We start from the raw sequence: 22,948 nt of genomic DNA, 5'->3' as shown, positions 1-22,948 counted from the left end.
ACACTGTAATGCTGTTAAATGAAATGGGAACAGAAAAAAAGATGCAAAATCTGACTGACATGGTTGTCAGTTTATGGTTGCCATGGCAACCAGCAACATCAAATATAGCTAAATTATATATCAAAATGTTCGCAATAAGATTTTAGGAAAAGTCACCAAATTTGGTTGAAATTGGATTAAGGACGAAGGAGTGGCAAACGAAAATCTGGTAGGGGGGGGGGCACAATGTGCCCCCCCTTGGGCTTTATAGGGTTAAGTCGTGGTCAGCCGGACTAGTCTACTCGCGCAGACCCCACTTGCCTACCGTACTCAAATGCACATCTTGTCCACTGCATTGTGTACAAAACTTTAATAGCAATATAAGCGGGCCTTAGCAGGAAAGCTAGCGTCCTATAGATCTTATACTCTTACGTCAAATCAACTACCTCTTCTACAATGCTAGTGACTAACCTGGGGCACAGATAACACATATACGCACACACACACACACACACACACACACACACCAGCAATCACACACACACAGACACACAGACACGCACAGACACACACACCCACATACACCCACATACAAACTGATTATACACTGCAAAAAGTCCGGTGTTAAATAGTGAACACCGAACTGGTGTTTAATTTTCGGTGCTCATTTATGGTGTTAAATTAACACCTCCGGGTGTCATTTCCAAATTTTAAAATATTTTTTGAAGAGTTTCTTAGTAACTGCACTTCTTGTTGATTTTTAATCTAAACAAGACGATCAAGAATTTTACATTAAAATACTAGATTTTTGAAAAAATGTGAAAATAAATTTACACCAAAGTAACACCAGCTGGTGTGGTCTCTTATTGAAGCTGGACGGGTGTTAAACCATTGATATTAACACCAACAAATATCAAATCAACACCATGTGGTGTCATTTTTGAATTAACACCAGTACAGTGTCAAAATAACACCAGGCACAGTGTCAAATTATCACCACGAAGTGTCAGGTGAACACTTTTCAACAACATCACAGCGGCATTTTCAACACCTGTGGGTGTTGTCCTTTATTGAAGTTTGATCGGTGTTAGATTTAACACCCGTGGTGTTAAATCTAACACCGATGTTTTTACAGTGTACCCTCTATAACGTGATATAGTACACCAAGGAAAGCCATGAGTTCCTTCACATGCAATGTAAATTCTGGATTAAACGAAAAGCTATACATTATTATACAGCAGTATGGGGCACGTTCCCACAGAAAACTCTATATACATTGAATACTACGAATTGCTTATCTAATAAGATATCCATTGGCATATTAATAAATTAATTTGTCAATAATATGACAGCGTTATCACAATCGCTAACGCCTAACTAAGTAATGTATGATTTCGGCCACAGTATCTTGTTACTGAGCCAGTTAGCAAATGTGATATAAAGGTAACTACAAATCAACCCTTAACTCCTGAATATTATATCAAGTCTGTATAGAAAAATAAGAATAATGTATATGTCTCATTGCTTGTTTTCAACAGCTGGAATAAACTACTATAGCAGGGCAGCGACCAGAAGTTAACTGCAATGAATAACATAACTTTATTTTTTATAACTTGATATAACGATTTATCAACCATATCTATAAATTGGTAATCCTGTGATTATATCAAAACACAGCATACATATCAATAAGATGTTAATATGTGAAACATGCAGAGACAGCAAGAGAATATAAGAAGTAGAATAATTCTTACCTGTATAGAGAGCAGGGGGGAAACACATCTGGCTTGATCAACACAGTTCTGCAAAGTGAAGAACTTGTGCTGACCCACGCCAGATGATGTTCATTCAGCTCTCAGGTAAGAAAGGGATTTGTTTACCAAACAAACGCCGGGTACTATAGGTGGTCGCCTGGTGGCCTTTTCATCAGGAAACAAAAGAGTTTACCAAGGAGGGAACTTGAACTCAGACTAGAGCAACTGTATGTTCTCCAACATACCAATGTTACATATATATACACAGTATATCTGTATATAGTATATATATATATATATATATATATATATATATATCATATATATATATATATATATATATATATATGTGTGTGTGTGTGTGTGTGTGTGTGTGTGTGTGTGTGTGTGTGTGTATAGGTTGTTGAAATATTTTGCTCTAATATCTTTGCAAGTTGGCATAATGTTTACAGACATATCAAAATTATTTCCGCGGTCTCATCAGTGGACCTGTATTCCCCCCCCCCCCCCCAGTATCGAATTATAAAGTGCAGAGTTACATATTATATGAATATGACTTTTGTGCTCTGAACATAGTAGGGCCTACGTGCAGTCTAAGTTTGTTCTTTATTGTGAAGAAGAAAATATTGATCTATTTCCTATTAAAGAATTTAATTGATCGAATGTACAAGTAGGCGGTTTTACAGAAATAAACACGCTGCAGTCTAAGTTTGTCGAACTACAATCTCTCTAACAACAGATCGAATATACAAGAAGAGTTTTTCCCAAGAGTAAATCGAATGGTTGTAATTCCGATTACACAACCAAAAAACAAAAGAAAAAAAAAGACAAAGAAGAAAAGACAAAGGCAAAAAATAATATTAAAATGAAAGAAGCGGGTAACCTGTTGTCAGCATGTAGAATGTCACAACTTGTATACACATACATTGCAATATCAAACTTATGTGTGTGCTTTGAATGCCGAATGACACAGAAAACCCCACACAGTTATACACACTGTCCAAAGTCCATGGCATAAAAAGGGCTTGATGAATAGTGTCCTTTGATTTACCCTTTATTGAGAATTTAAAGGCCCTGTTTACCTTTGGCAACGGTGATTGAAAAAAAAATTAAGATATGACATTTAATGCATATATATGTGTAGGTCTTTTGTACCACAAAACATCCTATCATATAAAATTTTGGCGATAAAGCGTAAAAAATGTGAGGAGATATCTGAATAGATAGTCTGGAAACATTGCTATTATAACTATGCTCACATTTTGTATATTCAACAATACTTAACATCGATTTTACCGATTCACATTTTTAAAGTGGCTGTTTCTATCCCTAACTCACATCTTAGAATTATTTCAAAGCACTAATGCTGGGTTTGTGTTTCATCTACAAAAGATAAATTATGCCTTTAAAGTATCATGCAAAAACAACAAAATTCGTCTGCACGCTCATCGTTACATCCATCGTCATCATCATGTTGGCTTTTGTCGGAGACTTCCCACGAAGAATCACGACTCTGATACGATGCCAGCGACATCTCGTCAAGCTTGTCATCATCAACGTCGTCGTCGTTGATGTCCTCGCCAACGTCTGGCTCCATATATAGTTTCACGTGGTGAGCGGCAAATCCTTTTCGTCCGATCATCAAGTCGAAGACGACGGAGTTTCCTCTTTCCTTGATACGGCGATACCTGCGCGGGTCGTTCTCGGCAATCTGAGACTGGTGAAAGAAAATGTTTTCCCCTGCGTAAACGATGAATCCGTAGCCGCCTTCGTCAACGAAGCGTTTGGTAACACCTGATACGGCTGTCTTTAAGGGGATTAAAGAGTCCTCATTCTCACCCTGTCTTGATGGGTTTCTTTGCTGAGACATTGTATGGTAACACTTTCCAGTCAGTCGGAGAGAGCTAAGCAATTGAAGAAAGATGAGTCCAGACACATTTGACGCTTCTGACAAGGGAGTCCAGTAGGCCCTAATAGCATGACTATTATAGTAAATAGGGCCTAAGTATATAGTAGGTACTTCCCGATGTTATCGTAGTTGCGTTGATGGACGTGCTGGAAAAAAAAAATAGGCTTACTCTTTCGATATTCTTTTCCAAAGATATACGCCGAACACATATTATAATATAAATTGTCAGATTCGTAACTCAGGAACTGTCATTGAAATTCAATGTAATAAAATGTAGAGTTACAGGGGAAGTTTCCCCACATATACATACTGATTGAGTGAAGACAGCAAACTTTAGAACACATCAGTGAAGTTTGAGGGAAATCGAACCGTCCGTCCAAAAGTTATGATGAAATTCTTAGTTTAGTGCCGCCATCACTGCATGACAAGAATACAATGTCATGTATTACAGTAAACAATTCTGCAAAATTTAAGTGTTTTGCTGAAAATCATTCAATTCCCTCGACTTGTTACTGCCATGATGTAAGAGGCAATATCACCCCCCCCCGCTTTTCTTAAAGAAGTAAGTCAATCACTCTTTCCATATGTATGCTAGAAAAGTTGTTCTGCCGTGACGTCACGAATAAATAGTAGTCTTCTCAAAGAGGGGTAACATCACCGAAATATTAAAAATCCGAAACTAAGAACGAAATGTCCGATTTTTCTCCAACATTCACCGATATGCTCTACGAGTATTGCTGCATTCACTCAATCCACATGTATATTGTTGGAAACTTACCCATTTACTGTTCGATAATACAGGCATTCAGACATAAACAGACTTTAACCCGAGTAATAATGTGCGGAATTTACTTCATTAAAATGTAACCGCACAGCGCACTCCAGAGTCTGTTCACTTCATTATGAATACCTAGCCGCCCTTATCTTCGTTGTTGCATTTCTATAGGGCGAGCTTCCCAATTTAGCTCCGTAAACATCGATTTCTGCTGTTTTCCAGTGGGTCTCCATAATGCTCTTGCTCTCGTTCAGCAGCACAGACATAATAATACTGAGGCCCGGCTCTGCCTGTTAGTGTTGTTTGTTGCGAGGACCAATGATTCATATACAGTTGACCTTTTTTTTTTTGTGGGGTGAATACTTTACGGTAGAAATAATCATAGGTTATATTGGGAAATAAGCATTTTGATTACCCATATTCCATATTCTGTGGCGTTGCACAATCCGCTAGTCATGCTAGTTTTACTCTGTATCAATCATTAGTTATTTAGATAATATTTATTGTAGATATTAAAATGACAAACCAGCATGGAGTTCCCTGGGACAATTTATGAGTTCAACTTGCAAGTGTCTTGCCCCACCAACCAAAATTACACTGAGGCATCATAAAGCATCTTATCCTGAGCATTTGAAAACGTCTATTCTGCCCTCTTGCAACTTCGGTCAAACTTACCTCGTGTTAAGTTTTCTTGTCCAAGGTTTGCTTGGTTCCGATGACATTATTGGTGATTTTTAAGTTTGGTGCTTGTGCTGTTGTCAGTACTATCCGAACAGCCAATAACAACCAAATAACTGCGCCAACTCAAGCTCAAACTCTAAATGATGACGTAGTTCAGGCAATGGGATGGGCCCGCGTTGTTGAACGTCGTCTGCTCCGGGCCGAGCTGATACAATGTACTAGTATTCCCATTGTTGATTTGTATGCTTTTCTCGTTGGCTGACAAAAGTTCGACGGGATCATCAAAATTGTCATTTCAAGTTTGACGTCCGTATCTGTGCTATGTGCGTAGTTCTTGTGATTGCGTGCAACGATGCATAGGTGATATATTTGAATACCTAATATATATTTATATACATATAATACGCATATATAAATGTATAATATATATACAAAATATGTATAACATATACATTATATATGTAGAATATATCCTGCTAATCACTCTTATAATCCCGATATTCCTATCACCGACAAAATGATCTTAAAGCTATAATGTAAAACACACATCCGTCTTCTTCTGACAATGAACAAATTTTCGAGCATTATTTCATGCGTTCATGATAATGAGCCTGCTATATGCCTGACCTTGTATTTATTTTCACTTTTTCATTTTAGCTTTTTCCTTTTTTGTAAGCCTTATAAAATGTACTATATCTAGGATTTTTTTTTTCTTATCACTATTAGAGGTTCAGAAGCGAAGTACTATCATTCGATTATTGCTAAGAACTTGGCATCGCAAGCATGACAAAACTTTGTATACTCTTTGGCATCAAAATGGAGGGATTAAAGGAGATTAGACAATTAGAGGGAGACCAAGGTAGACAGACATAATATAACAATCAGAAACAAAAAGATTTTGTACAAATCTCAAAAATGTTCAACTATTCATTTTTGTAATGTTTCTAAACATGTGAATGAGTATGTGTGCTACAGAGTCTGTTTTGCCACCACAACAAACATTAAGCTAATATAACAAATGAAAAAAAAATGCTCCTTCACACCCGAATTGTTGAAGTGATATGGTCATTGTTCATGTTTCATCTATCTCCTGAAATGGCAGTGAATGCTAGTAATCTGAATTGAATTGAATTGAATTGAATTGAATTTGTTATGGGTTGCGCTGATTGAGACTGCGTTCTACTCCATGTTAATATCTTTTGTTTTTTTGTTCACAACATCCATAAAAAAATGTCAAAAACACCTGGGGACTATTCATTACATTCCTCTGCCCTTCCACAACCAATGAATAAGACAAACACAAATACCAAAATAGCAAAAATGAATTTAATACCAACGCACTTAAAGTACATTTAACACACAAGTCATATCAACAATTACGTGTGCTATTATTTTGTTTAACATATTATTATTTCCATCAATATATTTGCATTAAGGTATATAGTGAAAAAGACATTTACTAAACGGGATGTAGCAAGAATAAGATAAATTCTTCGAAATCTATAGGAGTACACATGAAGTAGTAACAAACTTCATAATTCTGCAAATCACCTTTTTTTGCGATAACATTCATTCTCCTGAGAATCATTTTCATAGTATGAGGTACATTACGGCACTTTATTTCCGAATTCATTGATATGAACCTCTTTTTTCTTAATGATATTTCAACACCATTGTATTCAGGTTTGATGATTTAACAAGGCGGCTGAACATTAAGATTTAAAAAAGGACGTAATAGTCCAAATAAACAGCTAATCAGTTTCCATAGCTTAAAAGACACAAGTCAAGTGTTGTTTAAAACGCTTGTTCTAAGGTTTATGTATAAAATCAAGGATCACATGTAATCAAATCAATAATTTTTGCGTTGAGTTTTTTTCTCACTACAACTAATGGACAAGTTACGTTTAATCGACGTGTTAACCAAGATTCTGAGTATGACCTCATCTGTCAATCACTTTTACAATACTAATTAGCAAAAGACCTGCACGTTTCAATACAATGTCTCTTGTAATTCATATTAGTAACATGGAAACATGCGTTATACTCAGTTAAGGTGAAGTCTTTTGTACACGTATATCAATACTTTAGCAGTAATTGACAGATGGGATCATACTAAAGAAAAATATAGGTTTGGAAGGCTTTTATTGGCATATCCATGTAGTCTGACGTAAAAAAATTGAAAAATAGTTACATGGCACGTATTTGGATATTCATATAGATACATGGCACGTATTTGGATATTCATTTAGCCACATAAGTGATTATCATAATATCATAAATCAACACAAGTAAACATGTATTTTCTTTTCATAGACCCTCTAAAAGTTAAAACTTGAAACAATATTGGTTAATTGAAAAGTTTTGAAGTACACTATGTATAACTATGTTTCTCCTCTCTTAATGAATACTTTGCTTACACACTTTCGCTTCAAAAATATGAAGATGTACACTTTCTATTCACCTATTGCATAAGACGTTTACCGCGGAGGTAAGGTGAGTCAAATATCTTGATTGCACTTCAGAGGGACGTGTTTCTCTTTGAATACCTCCAACAATTTTTATTCAAGTTCAAGGGTCGTATTACCAAAATTGCAGTACATGTATATGCAGCATGTTACCAACACACATATTTCAGGTGTATTATATAGATCTTCGCGCACATCCATTGGTACGATATACAGGAAACTCCACGATAATCGGATATACGTTGATCTTGGCAAGGTATGTAAAAGTAAACAAACACAAGAGTTAAGGATTAAATCAAAACGGAAAAATAGCAAAAGTTACAAAGAATTTTGGTATCGTAAGTATCCACACATCAGTGATAGTGGCAACAATCATTATGATACTAAATCCAGGTGATAGGAACAAATTTCGGATGTGAAAGTGGCCCATTTCACAAACGTCTGTTTAATGCTGTACAGTTATGGCTTTCTAATGAGAAAATGTAAGTTATCCATGCTTGAAAACTAGACAGCCGACAGTCAGCGTGGATTCCAGCTAAGATCTAGTAGGCAAAAACAAAACAAACCCGGTATTGTAAAGCTTGAGAATACATAATTATATATTATTGTGAAGGGCATGTGGGACACGGCTTTATTTTCGTCATTTATTTCTGTCTTTGTGCAAAATACATTTCCTGATGAATTGCACACCTTCAACATCCAGGTAATAAGATTTATTAACCCGATTTACGATTTAGAGCATAATAGAGCAAATGAACATAAATACCAGAGCTGCAGTTTTGTTTTTTGGTGATTGCATTACGGTGGAGCTAGATATAAAGACAGTTCATACCAACAGACGTACTATACACATTCATTTTCAATGTTATTGGTGAGCCTTAAGTATATTCAACCTATCGCACCAATCAAAGCATAATCATTTTGAAACATCGTACTCGAGAAATACGAAGAATTAGTTAATACTCACGTTAATCGAAAGACTCATAGTTTTGTCCTCTGCAACCACCTTTACACAATCCTACCAGGAACATGCAGCCATCCTGAAATAAACAGAAAGAAGATAGAATTTTGCAAACTGCGAATGATAGTAAAGTGTATTCACCTACCCTCAAGGTAAACTCAGTTATACTTCCACGAACAATTTGGTGTAAACCTATAAGTGAGCAAAGTGTGAAACAGTTTTTTTGTGTGTGTTCCTCTGATCGTGTTTGTTTGTTAGTTTATTTTCTTTTCTTTTTACAGTATGCATCTCTTTTCACTTTATAAGCATTACAAACTCCGTTTGTGAGGTTTTTTCCAACTCTTCCCTATCACGTACGTGCTTTGGTTTGCCGTATACTATATCAAACACACCTCTATACTTTTCAGGCATTCTACCTGTTTACCTTCATACGTACAGATGTATGTGAACTGAGAGAACGCATCAATATTGATAGAACGCATTAGTGAAAGTTTCAGGAAAATCGGACAATCCGTTCAAAATCTATTAATTTTTGAATTTCCAATATTACCATCGCTGGAATTGAATCTTTCAGAAGACAGGGGGAGGGGGGTTAATATTACCCTTAAGATACGTCAGTGACAAGTCAAGGGATGTGTACATTTGTTCCAAAAAAGAAATTTTGCGAAATTCTCGTCATATTTTCCTTCTAATATCGTCTAAGCAAGTGACATTCTATATAAACATTACTCTAATAGTCTTCTCATCCAGCAGTGACTGCACAGAAACTATATAAATTTGTAATCTTCGAACGGATCGTCTGATTTTCCTTAAACTTTCGCTGAGATGTGCACTGAAATGTGCTTTCTGAAAGTTCATTGTTTGAACACTATTCAATCCGTCCAGAAGGTCGTCTTCCAAAAACCACCTCAAAAGGTAAGAATGATATTTATTATAACTCTTGTATCATTCACTGGCTAGACAAGATGTAGCAACCTCAGGCGGCCCTAAACTATTGTACGTTAATGTCACCTACACTTGCCATTTTTGGAAACTAGACGCTATATATTATAGTGAACAGTCGTCTTCTAGAGTGTTAACCATGAGACACAAAAATGAAGTTGCTGTGATGTTCGAAGTTGCCAAATTTCACCCTCACACTGTTGAAGAGTCATATATTTGTCACTTTCATAGATCCACTATACTACATTAATTGTAATAAGCTTGTTGACTTTGCATTCACAAAACCCAAACTCCATATCCAGCAGGAGTGAACATTTCAGTTTGTACATTTCGTCTATTATGAAGAAATTCGAGCATTTTATGTATTATATGTACTACACAATGTTGGTGCATGCTAATATGTACTACACAATGTTGGTGCAAGCTATATCATGCACTATAGTGGATTCCTTAACGACAAATTCTAAATTATCCTGCACTTGTCCTGAGCACCTTTTGTTTCACCGAGGCCACAATCCGAGGTGGATAGAACTGCACGAGGGATAGTGTTTGGGTTGGAGTTTTATGATATTACCAAAGGTAAAAAAAGAAGTTATTCATATATTATTTTTCTGTCTGCACAATACTCAACAATGTGGCTATGTTGTAAGTTTAACTACATTATGTATATGGTATGGCTTTATTTCTCTTTTTATGTGCCTATTTTGAAATTTGTGATATACATGTATGTGTAGGGTCTATGAGAATAACAGTGTTTGTGTAGCCACTCAAAGAGCTACCCGATACTGAAACAAAAACAAATAAATGAATAAATGAATGAATACATAGATAAATGAATAAATAAATGAATAGATGAATAATAAATAAATGTTTATATAAAGGTGTGTGTGAGTGTAAAACCATGGAGGAAGCTCCATGGTTTTACAGTCTGAATTTGTCTTCTTTTACGCCATGTAGCAGCAACCATATACCTTGATGAGACCAGGCAAGTCAATCCAAAAGCTGTAGTTTGGCACCAATTCCCTTCCTTGGGCCCCTCTCACGAACTTCATGAATAGGACGCCACCAATGATGTAGACTACCACCAGTACAGTGAATCTGTTTGTATCATGTATTTGAAATAAAACAATAATCAAAACTGTAAATAAAAGATGCCGAAAGATGAATAGGTTCAATTCGTACTGATGAAAAGTATCAATTTTACTGCTTCACTAGAACCTTGTAGGAGCCGTTGAGGTTCAGTGGAATTGGACACGGGATCTCAATCCTGAGGTCCCCGGTTCGAAGCGACTGACAGCAGTGGCTGTGTTTTAGGCAAGGTACTTTATGCTCATTGCTAAGTCCGACAGAGGAGTCTTAGATTTGTCGGCTCCGTAATCGCTTGCTCATATTGAGTATTAAATACTTTCATACTGTATTAAATTTTAAGGTGTCTCCATTTGTGTTAGAAAATGAAAGAATCCCGACCTCCACACACGGACAATTTGAATTTACTCGGCTTAGAAAGATTAATGCTGGTCAAGTATAATCCTGGCAAACTAAGCAGAAGAAAGCGTTTAAACACCCATTAAAAATTACCCGTGAGAGAGACTTCGTTATTAAAACGCGCGCGCGCTCGCGCACACACAAAAACACACACACTCACACACACACACACACACACACACACACACACACACAATTGATATAGGGCATGCGATTATAGTTATTCATAGACGAAGTTCAGATTTTCGTGTTTGTGTATGTGCGTGTGTGTGTGTGCGTGTGGAGGGGGGGGGGGGGTGAGGATAATTTGCAAGGTTCAGCCATAACTAAAGGTTTCCTTGGGTAAATCGTGCTGGTGGGATACATTGTGGCCTTTACAAGTAAGCCTAGAAATAAAACAGCATTTACTGAAAATGATTATGATAAGCAAGCGCGTGGCAATTACTGAAAAGAAAAAAAATATAGATACCTGAACGGTCTTCAAATTTATACTTTGCAGGTTTAACATGAAAGAAGCAATTATTAAAAATACCAATAAACCTTTTTGATAAACTTTCTTTTCCATCAAAAGAGCCACTCTAAAAGAGAAATGATGTCGCATGGACTGTCTTCATGAATTCATAAATACCTGTACAGACATTCACAAATGCAAACGTACATTTTCATAATTTATCTAAGTATTAAGAATCATTACCGACTTGGAACTACAAAGGTATGTTTACCTAGGCCTACATACTTCTGCATTTCTACGTTATGGGCAGTATTCACATTTCGAACACGTTCCTATATGCTCTCTGCATGTTTTTATTGTGTATGATAAGAAAATTTGAACTGTGAAAGTTTAGATTTTTTTTTTCGATTCTTTTTGACTTGCTGTACATAAAGGCATGGATGCATGGCTGATGCAAATCACCCGGTTAATGAAAAATGGTTTAATTGTAAAATTAAAAATCAAAATGGTCACTCCTCTCACATTATACAGAGAATTCCACCCACGGTTAGCCCACCGCCTCCGCCGGAAGATGAGCCGTGACACCCTTTCACGTCGTCTAGACACGCCAAGCAGGTGTTAATCGTGAATAACTAAGAAGAAAAGAGTTGCACTTGTTTGAAATGAGTTCCACATTAATCTCTTTCTTTTTTTAATTTCTTCTATTCATCTGTTTAATCGCTTAATTCATGCGTTAGTTCAATAAACTCTTTGCATTCAGAGTCTGTGGCAGCGTTTTGTGAATAAAATTAAGGATAATGTATGGAAATGGTAAATATCTAACTTATCACAAAATGTAATTACTCATCACAACTGACAATATCGACAAAAATTGGAGTTTTTTTTTTTCGTAAGTGAGTTTCACTTGGAACATGTTGAATCATAGATTATGACTTACTCTAAACCAGAGCTTTCAATAGTCATCGTGACTTACACTTTTGTTGTATTTCTCTTAAATAACACTGGTGACATTAGCGGTGGATCATGGTATAAACGGACAGAGGTATTAGATATTCAAAGCAAACTTCCGTGATACTTACGTATGTATTATCACTTGATGTTTCGCCATTAACCACATATACGGCTTTAGTCTTCGCGGTTGCATCGCAGTGAAAGGTCACTAATGACGTCCTGAATTTGAATGAAACAGTCACTGTCACACGAAATATTGAAACACCAATGCAACGAAGCCGAGAAAATGTCCGAGTACAGTATGTGGACCCTGTTCTCCAAATATTGCATAATTAACTTCATGGTTAAAAAAACCCAAACATTATAGACAATCATCTTCATTCCTACCCTATAAAGCGGGATGTATATCCTGGGAGTTTAAACCTGACCGTATAGAACACGTATTTGACTCTCGCATAAATCATAGCACACCCTATATATAAAACACTTAGATACCCTTTGCAGAAGAGCTTGAATAATGTAATACAGTAACATACTTTCATAGGCCATTTTTCAGACGTATCTTACATGCTCGTGCCAAGTTTAAAGGGGATGGGGGAAGTTGCTCTCTGAAATTGAAATGTACTAGTCTGCGTTCAAGACTGAAAATTCTTCCGTCAAAATCTGCAAACATCAGCTGTAAGATTGTGATTCAATTTCAATGCTTTTGTCCATTCGGTTCGTTTTGTTTCCTCATTACTGTTATAAGATTTGTGAATCATGGGTATTCTTCACCCTGAGCCAATAGCTAGTGCACATTTACAAGGTCAAAATTCGATTTCTAATGTAGGTTTTTTCTGTTAGTTTATACTGGAAAAATCATGGGAAATCAAACGATTGCAATGAAAAGGACAAAGTTGTATGGCCAAAAAAAAAAAAACCAAACAAACTCCTGTATGGTTATTGTGTTTGAAAGGAAATTTGGGTAGAACAAAGTTGGTTTTAGCATTTTTAGTTTTTTTTCTCGTTTGTTTGTTTCGGGGTTTTTTTTCAGATTTGTGCAGCACCAAGTGAAGCGATCAGAAAAAAAAAATGTTTGTTTTGGATTGATTGAGAAGGAAAGAAAGCAGTAAAGTAAGAATTCAACAACTTAAATGGGAATGTTTAAACTAAGCAAATGTAAAAACTCCCCTTATGTGTCTGAAACATCACCAAAAGTGTCAATGAGAGTGAGCAGGTGTCGTTCTTACTGGAAGTTTGGGGCAGATTATACACAGACGAGGAAGAAAGGAAGTCGGGGTAAATAGGACATAAACCAAGTGCGAAGGTGGCTGTATATAGAGGGTATACCAGGGGCTGAATGTTACAATGGGCGTATCAGGGAAAGGGAGAGCTTGAAATGCGGTGTTGAAGGAGGGGGTATGGTACAGATACCTGTTATGTATTCTTTTGATAAAGTCAGATGACTATTGCCTTTTACCTTTTTATTATACAATGGTGCGTTAGACTTTCAAGTTAACTGACTTAATATTCACCTGACTTTCCATTCAATCTACATTGTATTTCGTTTTCTACCACAGAACATGATAATTATGAATACGAAAACAAATTCACAAATGATCAAAGTACATTAGAGTTGACTGTACCATGAAAATTAAAAGTAATTATGAATTTAAATCATATTTACGTAGTTATATCAACCTTGTTACATATTATATTATCGACGTTCTATTCCAAGTAGAGCGTATGCACTGTGGACAACTCATACAATCGGCTCAAACACTTTAAAAAAAAAATCGGAACAAGACAAACATTACAGAACAGATAGGATCAAGAGAACAACAACAAAAACAAAAACCCGGAAATGCAATGAGTATAGTGCTTTCAGGTTGCTATTGAAGAATCAGAACAGGGATAGTCAGGAACTTTGCTTCAATAACTATGCTGACAAAATATAGCATGCATTTAATTTATCTGAGGATGATTATAATCAAAATTGTTATGGTTTAATACAAAAACACTGCCTCAGTAGGACTCCAACAAACAAAATTACAACTTCTGTTCAAGAAATACAACGAAAGAGCGTTTTTTCGCATTTTATAATTACAAAAAAAAAATAAGGGTCTGTGTATATACGTGTATTTTGATTCTTTTGTTGAGAAGAATACATTAAAAAGGATAAAGGGTTTTCAATCCATCCTTATTGTCATTTTATTTGTAAAGATAAAATTATACAATTTTGTCACTCAGTACAAGTTAATGCCTATAACTATTTCGTTATCTAATAAATTAATGGAATATAAGTTAATAAAAAAAAATACATGGCAAGGGGTATGTCCGTGTATTGTTATTTCCGCGTATGTGCCGAAAGTAGTTTTCTCGACGTAATATTTTACAAATGGATTTGATTTACAGATAAAATGCCACAGCTCATGAAATATATGAAAGCAAAACATAGCGCCGACCTGACATCTGTTGCGTAAGTTATGACGATATCATTGTTTGTTCCCACAGTGTACCCTTTCGGGGTCGGATCGCCGAGGCTGTAATGGAGCTTGCCATCGTCTGATCGCTGGCATGCCTACAAGACAAAATATATAGGTATACATACATTTACACATATACATACATAATTATACAATACACAATAACAAAGCGATGACCAATCTTGCATTTCATTTTGGTAGTCAATTCCATTAGAAATCATTGATTTTTAGGTAGCAGTTTCATTATTACCATAATATCATCATGATTTCCTAGACCTATAACATTTATATATTTTCATGTAATTAACTGAAAACAAAAGTTACCAATAATGACATTCATTTCGTTAGTAACCATTGTGTCATCATTATGCTACAAATCAACGGCGTAAATCCGTACTGAGGAGTGGGGGGGGGGGGGATGATCGGCGATAGTCACCATCACCACTATTACAAGCCCGACTGGACCGGCGCAGCCTTGGGAGGGGGGAGAAGCTTGGTGCCCCCCCCCCCAATACACACACACATACACACACACACACACACACACACACACACACACACATACACACACACACACACACACACACACACACACACACACACACACACACACACACAGAGTGGCGTACCGTGGGTCAAGACATAAGGGGGGGCACCTCGTGGAAAAATAATTTTCAGGGTGTGTATGCTTATGCGTGCTTGCGTGTGTATGTGTGTGTGCGCGTGTGTGCGTGCGCTGTCAGTCTGCAAACTTAATGGGGACTACAATACATAACGATATGTCATACATTCCACAGCGCAGTCATTGAGCAACATTGTAAGTTTTTTAGAATGACGGTGGGAAACAACAAATTACTTGGAACAACATGTGGGCTTTCGCCCTTGGTGATTGCATCAAAATTATTTAGGATTTTCTTTCTTTCTCTCCCTCTCTCTCTCTCTCCCTCTTTCTCCTGTTTTTTGTTTCCTCTTTTCACACATTTCTTTGTTTTTTTTTCTCTCTCTATTCCCGACTTTCCCACTTTCCCGCACTCTTTGTAGTCAGTGTAAGCTTTTCACACCCTTTTTTCCCCTTTCCCTCAGAGGTACCCACATGATACAAGCCTGGTCTTTTGAGTGGGTACCTCCACTTTTTTTTTTTTTTTTTTTTTTTTGCGCAGAGTGTATTATAGAATGTATCTTGTTTTGTACTGATCATGTAGACATGAACATGTTGTTAATCCTGTCTGGTTATGTATATATTGTTATTCCCATGTTAAACTCATAATATTGTTTCTTGTACATTCTGTTGGAAAGAAAAAGTGAAAATAAAATTTGAATTTGAATTGAACATCGGGAGAATTGCATAAAAATTAAATGCGAGCGAGCGTTGAAAATTTTGACATTTTACAGTACAAAAAACTGCCGTTTGCAGCTATATTTTTTCGCTTTCGAAATTAAGGGGGTTGCGCACCGGGCTCAACTGCTGGCAATTAGCGGCAGCAACATCAGGAGATTGGCAAAACGATTAAATGAGAGCGAACGAAGCGAGCGAGCTTGAAAATTTTGACATTTTACAGTTCAAAAACTGCCGCTTGTAACTATATTTGTTCGATTTGGATATTAAGAAGGAGGAGAGGGGCGCACCGGGCGCAACTACTGGCAATTACTGGCAGCAACATCAGGAGAATGGCATAACAATTAAATGCCATCGAGCTTGAAATTTTGACATTTTACAGTCCCAAAACTGCCGTTTATAGCTACATATTTTTCGCTTTGGAAATTAAGGGGGCGCAACGAGCGTAACTGCTGCCACTTACTGGCAGCAACATCAGGAGAATAGCATAACGATTAAATGCGAGCGAGCGAAGCGAACGAGCTTGAAGATATCGACATCTTAAAGTCCCCAAACTACCGTTTGTAGCTATACATTTTCGCTTTGGAAATTAACGGGGGGGGGGGGGGGGGGGGCACCGGGCCCAACTGCTGGCGATTACTGGCAGCAACATCGGGAGAATAGCATAGCGATTAAATGCGAGCGAGCGAAGCGAGCGAGATTGAAAATTTTGACATTTTACTGTCCAAAAACTACCGTTTGTAGCTTAATTTTTCGCTTTGGAAATTAAGGGGGCGCACCGGGTGCAACTGCGGGTAATTACTGGCAGCAACATCGGGAGAATAGAATTGCAATTAAATGCGAGCGAGCGAGCGAGCTTAAAAATTTTGACATTTTACAGTACAAAAACTGCCGTTTGTAGCTATATTTTTTCTCCTTTGAAATTAAGGGGGGGGGGGCAACGGGCGCAACTGCTGTCAGTTACTGGCAGTATCAGGAGAATAATGCGAGCGAGAGCAGCTAGGGAGCTTGGAAATTTTGACATTTTACAGTCCAAAAACTGCCATTTGTAGCTATTTTTTTTTCGAGTTGGAAATTAAGGGGGAGGGGGGCGCAACGGGCGCAACTGCTGACATTTACTGGCAGCAACATCAGGATTTTTTTTTTTTTTTTTGGGGGGGGGGGCGACCCTCCGTTAATTGAAGGTAACTAGATATCTCCACCAACGGAACTTTTGCATTTTTTTTTTAAACTGAAATAACAGACCTGGTGCACACTTTAGATTAAACATTTAAAAATATGTTAATCTAAAGTGTATTTAGTAGAAATTACACGGACTGAACGGGGAGGGTATAGGAGGCATTGGATAGGCCTAACTCCCTCTTACACGAGGGAGATTTGTATTATTTTGCAGAACTGAAATTCAGCCATCTTTGGATGAAATATTTAAACATTTCCACATCTCGGGAGTTACGAGGAGCAAAATGATATGTTTGTCCCCAATACTTTTATGGGGTACCATCCCCCCCCCCCCCCCATCGACTCCTCTGCATACGAGGGAGCTTTTGTAAGTGAAAGATCTGCTGCACGCTCTTTGATAAAATACTAGGAAATACGTCAATCTCAAAAGTGTTCAAAGTCTATCGAAAGGGATCCAGTAGCGGAGCTTTTGAATGCTTATGATTGCAATTCAACGATCTTGTGCATAGTTCTGGCGGTATTTGGACAATTTTCCACAAAGAAAATTCAAGATTTGTCCTCATCTCGGGAATTGATTGGGGGACAAATGATTTGTCTGCCCCAACACTTCCGCAGGGGTGGGGCAAATTCCTCTTTGCCCCCCCCCCCCCCCCCCCCCCCCGAGATAGATTCGACGCCCCTGATCATCCCTGGGTATATATGCCCATAGATCATGTATCAGAGTCATCATCGTTTCAGGAATGATTCAGGAAAATGGAGGGGGGTTCAATTATGGCGGTATGGTTTTTGTTATTGTTTGTTTTCGTACATAATTTGCAGATGGCCCCGAGTTGCTCTCGTCATAGCATGTTTACATGTAAGCCTATGCTATTTGACGTTGTCAACGTCTGGACCATAAACCTTACACCTATGTCGATATTACTTTCTTCGCGAGCGAGCGCTTGAGAAAATTATGTATACATTATCCTACAAGATGGAATACTATTCAGATCTGTTACCTCTCTGAAGGTGGGTGTACGAACGTCGTGCAATAAAAATATGTAAAAATTGATAAAAGAACATTTCTGCAACCTCCATTTTCCCCCTCAAATTTCAGGGGGGGGGGGGATGATTGTACAGGCCATCCCCCTCCTCCATTTCAGGGGGGGGGGGATATATCCCCCCATCCCCCCCCCCCCCCCGGGATTAACGCCCATGCTACAAATCGGGAATAGACGAGAGTTATTATTTTTTTAAGTAAGGCTTTTTAAAACGACACTAAGAATGGTGTGGTCCCACTCACACACGCCTGTGTTTCCGCATCGGTTTCAGTGCCCTCACTGAATTCTCGTATATAATTAACCTTATATGTAACCTAAAGTAACCTTATATGAGGAGTTCAGCTCAACCTTGAAATTACGTAGGCTTTGATAAATCAAGGCTTTGATAAATCAGAGTTGATCCATTCATATACTAAATCATTGGAGTTTCATCGAAATCACACATGAATTCGGAAAGTAATGAGACTTAAGGTATTTCCCACGTTTTCATCAAACTTTAATACTAGTTGCAACTATGCATTGCACTATACCCAAATAGATAGAGCAATCCTAATCGTGACCTCACAAGGCCCCCAACGATCTGGACTCAAACAGCAACTAAATTTCATTTCTTTTATGAAACGAAATCAACAGAGAAAGATTTTTATGGTTTGTTTTTTTGCCTGACCATAAATTGTCTATGTTTTTCTCTGACTTAAATTGTCCATTCAGAAATATTAAACATGAATAATATTTCATGAAATTGCAAATAACGTTTAAGCCAGCCTCAATTATTATAATTCCCGACCTCACGGAAAACATTTTGAGCGACATAAATGTCATTCCCCTTTCTATTTCGAAAACCTACCGAAACTTGTCCAACATGTCTGATATTTGTGACCTCATTGAATGGAATTAGCAAGCAAAAGCAAATCACAGACAGTGTTCAGGTTCAAAGGTGAGGGTTATTATTCTTTTCATATGTAGCCGGGATAAATGCCATACCAATGCAGAGTGAATCTGACATTTTTCCGTGTCATTTGAATGAACTGCTTTAAAAGCATCAACAGTATCGATAATCTTTCAAATAGAAAGTAAAATTCCACGTCTCTCATGCACTGCTTGTCCGCCCGAACTTTTCGGCAAATAAGCTGCGTTTGCTTGGCCTTTTGCTTCTGTTGAGTTATGCATTCAGCCGCACTGCCACGCCGGATGGTTTGCTGCTCATTTACATTCACCATTGTTAGACGGGATTTTCAAACTTAAAAATTAGATGGCCCTTGTATACAAAAGTCTTAAATTCCGGTGATGGTCTCTAATCTTGGCTCTGGTAAGGTAGCGTTCTGTGCCACCTAATATTAAAATAAGCATAACTCAAAGTATTTTAACCTCTTCTTCAGCACCAATGAATGTACTTGTATGATTTGTGTTTTAGCTTTGACATGTCGTCTGCTGTAATCGATTTTATGACACTTGTAAAAACTTTCCCCGAATTCAACCGAAGTGCTTCCACTACCGCAGCCATGGTGATATGAATATTCTCTGTGCTGTTATTGCATTCCCCACTGTCGAATAAGCAAAAACTCAAGGACATTCAGTGCTCTCCAAGGTTCTGAAATAAACACAGCATATAAATTTGTGCGAATAGTGACTTTCTTTGAATGTTCAATTTAAGGTGACTTTAAGATTTGGAAACAGCTCACAACAGCTGTCGACTTACAGCAACATCCTGACATTCCGTACTGTCCTGGTCAGTGAAGGGAACGCAGGGGTTGTAAGCATACTCGAAACCGTCGGGATCCGTAGGCCGTTGATAGGGAAATCTGCAAAATGCATGCCAGTTAAATTCAGTTAGTCTGCATGGTCCCATGTGTTTCGTGTAAACGGCATGCGAAGATGATACTTAGTTTCCATCGCACTATAAACCGGTGAAACTGCTTTCATCTATACAAAATGAATTCCATGTCGCCTTACAGTGCCAGTCATGACAGTATTGGGTTAAAGTTGAATTGATACCTCAAACGTGTACGTGAAGTCAGAATAACCATAACGAAATGAATATGATGAGAGTATGAATATGAGTTTACTGCTTGTCACGTCTATGAAAAGTAGGCCTTTATAAATCCGTCTTTGAACTTGCTATTTTATACTGACACCTATGTCAAGGATAATATCATTCCCCTTCCCTTCTGAAGGAGATATGGCAAAGGCTTTGTGATTATGCTATGAAATTTATTCTTTTATAGATTTGTTCGGGGAAACAACTAAATCAGCACAAATCTATCACTTTGACAAACCCACTCTCTTTATATACAGAGCAATACGTTGTGAGGAAATATGTGAGGAAATATTTTAAAGTAGGGCCTACCCAAGGAATTTGACTAAAATGTTGTATGATTATTGTAGCCATAACTGTGAATTCAGGAAGATTGGGCGTCTATAGATATGGCATCAGCCCTTCGCCGGATCCTGGATACCGCAGACCTTGAAATAGTAATTATACTACCGACAGAATAAGGGAAGTAATATTGAAGTCACTATAAATGGACTCAAATATCGTGAACCTCAATCCTGTCATGCTTCGATCATCAAAAGTTTCAGGTTACAAAATAGCTTTGAGTTTGTATCAGGCAATGTGGTACATTTTAGGTATGGGTAACAATTAATTGATATGCACAGCTAGATATAGGCCTGTGGTATTGGTGAGGAAGAGAGAGAACTAACGGTTCAAGATATACAGGATCTTGTCTGTACTTACGCCGGTTCACCTGTCTTGCTTCCCAACGCATTGAAATTGAATGTCTTTATAGTGCCTGTTTTGGGGTTAGAGTATCTGCATGAACACTTGCTTCCTAAAACCGAATCACACGTTGCCTGTCCTCTTACTTGATGGAGAAACATCACCGCGCAAAGAAAGTGGAGGAAATACATCATGATTTCGAGGGATCCGACGGAGCTGTTGGAGGTGCAAAACTCTTCTTCCAAGGCACTTTGTTACACCAATATAGGTGGCGAGTTTCTAGCAAGTGCTACAAGGGGGCGGATCCTGAACTCCCTTTGCAAAGGGAGTGGGTTGTGAGAGGGTGGAACGGGTACTCCTTAATGGCTTAAAAAGCTCTTTACAGGTTATCGATGATACGTTGAGGTTTCATTTCTTTTCAGGATAGCGTCAGTCAGCAAAAAGAACAAAGAAAGAATTCCAGACACTACAAAGACCATTGGCATTGTCAGCATCACAGAATTATGTTTTCCACTATACGCTTTCTTCATGAGCTATGGATATAAAGACGTCACTGCTACGGCACGTATCATATCATTCCAAGGTATATAAGAAATGGTGTGCAGAATTCGCGTGGAGGTTCGATCGCAAGTCATTCGTCCCGAAAAGAAACCTAAAGGTGCTACAATTAGCCACATACAACGCTACGGTAATACTATATCCTTAAAGACGTACGATTTACCAGGAATCGACATATCACACACCTTACACGAATAAGAACCATGTCACATGATAATAAGGTGAGCTAATAATCTTTTCCATATCTCAAGCATATTTTACCTCGTGATCATTACTCGTAAAGGGGCTTTGTTGGCTATATCAACAAAGTCGATCCAAAGTTCACTTGCATTGATAGCGCGCCTGGCAAAGAAACCATAATAACACCAAAGTTGTTATTTTATTGGGTGCTGTTCGTTATTCCGAAGGTTCGTTATTCCGACGGTTCGTTTATCCGAAACATACAAATTCCCGTTAATCCGAAAATGAAAAAGGGTTCGTTAATCCGAACATTTGTGGCGTTATTCTGAAGGTTCGTTATTCCGAATGTTCGTTAATCCGAAAATGTGATATGGTTTGTTATTCCGAAGGTTCATTAATCCGAAAATGAAAGAAGGTTCTATATTCCGAAGGTTCGTTAATCCGAAAATGAAACAAAGCTCGTTATTCCGAAGGTTCGTTACGGATCAACGAACCTTCGGAATAGCGAACCCTATTCCACTTTCGGATTAACGAACCTTAGGAATAACGAACCCTATTTCATTTTAGGATAAACGAGCCTTCGGAATAACAAACCCTATTTCATTTTCGGATTAACGAACATTCGGAGTAACGAACCTTCGGAATAACGAACCTTCGGAGTAAAGAACCTTTGGAATAACGAGCCTTCGGAATAACGAACTGTAACCATTTTATTGTAGTCGTCTATACGTTTGGAACTCGGTCATTACATATTCGGTCAATCAATTACACTTTTGTTGTTCTGCTGCTGTATTTCTACCTTGATAGCACCCCCCCCCCCCCTCCTCCCCAATTTTCGGGTGCCCATCACAAGATCGACACTCACGAGTTATACAGCTTACACGATTCATACAGCCCATTAGTCTGACTCAAAGTCAACGGGGCCCGCGAGACCGACACATTCCCGTGTTGCTGTATCTGTCGAACTCGTGGGCTGTTTTTACCTTGTGTCGAACTCACGGGCTGTATGACTCGTGAGCTGTATGACTCATGGACCTGTTTCAATGTCGAACTCGTGGGATGTATGACTCGTGGGTGTCGGTCTAGCAGGATGACCCCAATTTTCACCTGCCATAAGG

General features: G+C 37.9%; 1 protein-coding gene across 1 annotated transcript; it reads right to left on the bottom strand.

The window, feature by feature from the left end:
• Nucleotides 1-6,520: 6,520 nt before the first annotated feature.
• LOC139720905 (uncharacterized) lies at nucleotides 6,521-21,843 on the bottom strand. The gene is made up of 8 exons (XM_071632231.1): nucleotides 21,111-21,843; nucleotides 20,073-20,175; nucleotides 14,798-14,913; nucleotides 12,482-12,572; nucleotides 11,925-12,034; nucleotides 10,438-10,564; nucleotides 8,531-8,603; nucleotides 6,521-8,105 (listed from the first exon to the last, which is right to left on the bottom strand). The coding sequence occupies exons 1-7, from the start codon at nucleotides 21,284-21,286 to the stop codon at nucleotides 8,532-8,534; spliced, it is 795 nt and encodes a 264-aa protein (XP_071488332.1). The 5' UTR covers nucleotides 21,287-21,843; the 3' UTR covers nucleotides 6,521-8,105; nucleotide 8,531.
• Nucleotides 21,844-22,948: the final 1,105 nt, after the last annotated feature.

The sequence above is a fragment of the Diadema antillarum genome, unplaced genomic scaffold, assembly GCF_040938485.1.
Source record: "Diadema antillarum isolate AM-2024a unplaced genomic scaffold, OU_Dant_1.0 scf00000134, whole genome shotgun sequence".
Taxonomy (NCBI): domain Eukaryota; kingdom Metazoa; phylum Echinodermata; class Echinoidea; order Diadematoida; family Diadematidae; genus Diadema; species Diadema antillarum.
This window is presented reverse-complemented; position numbering and strand designations above follow the sequence as displayed.

What these genes read in the sequence shown, in the direction of transcription:
- LOC139720905 (XM_071632231.1), bottom strand. Translation starts at nt 21,286, where the DNA reads ATGATGTATTTCCTCCACTTTCTTTGCGCGGTGATGTTTCTCCATCAA. An exon ending in CGGAATGTCAGGATGTTGCT is followed by an intron (nt 14,914 to 20,072) that starts GTAAGTCGACAG and finishes TTTGTCTTGTAG; the next exon opens with GCATGCCAGCGATCAGACGA. An exon ending in ACTTGCCTGGTCTCATCAAG is followed by an intron (nt 8,604 to 10,437) that starts GTATATGGTTGC and finishes TGTTTATTTCAG; the next exon opens with GATGGCTGCATGTTCCTGGT.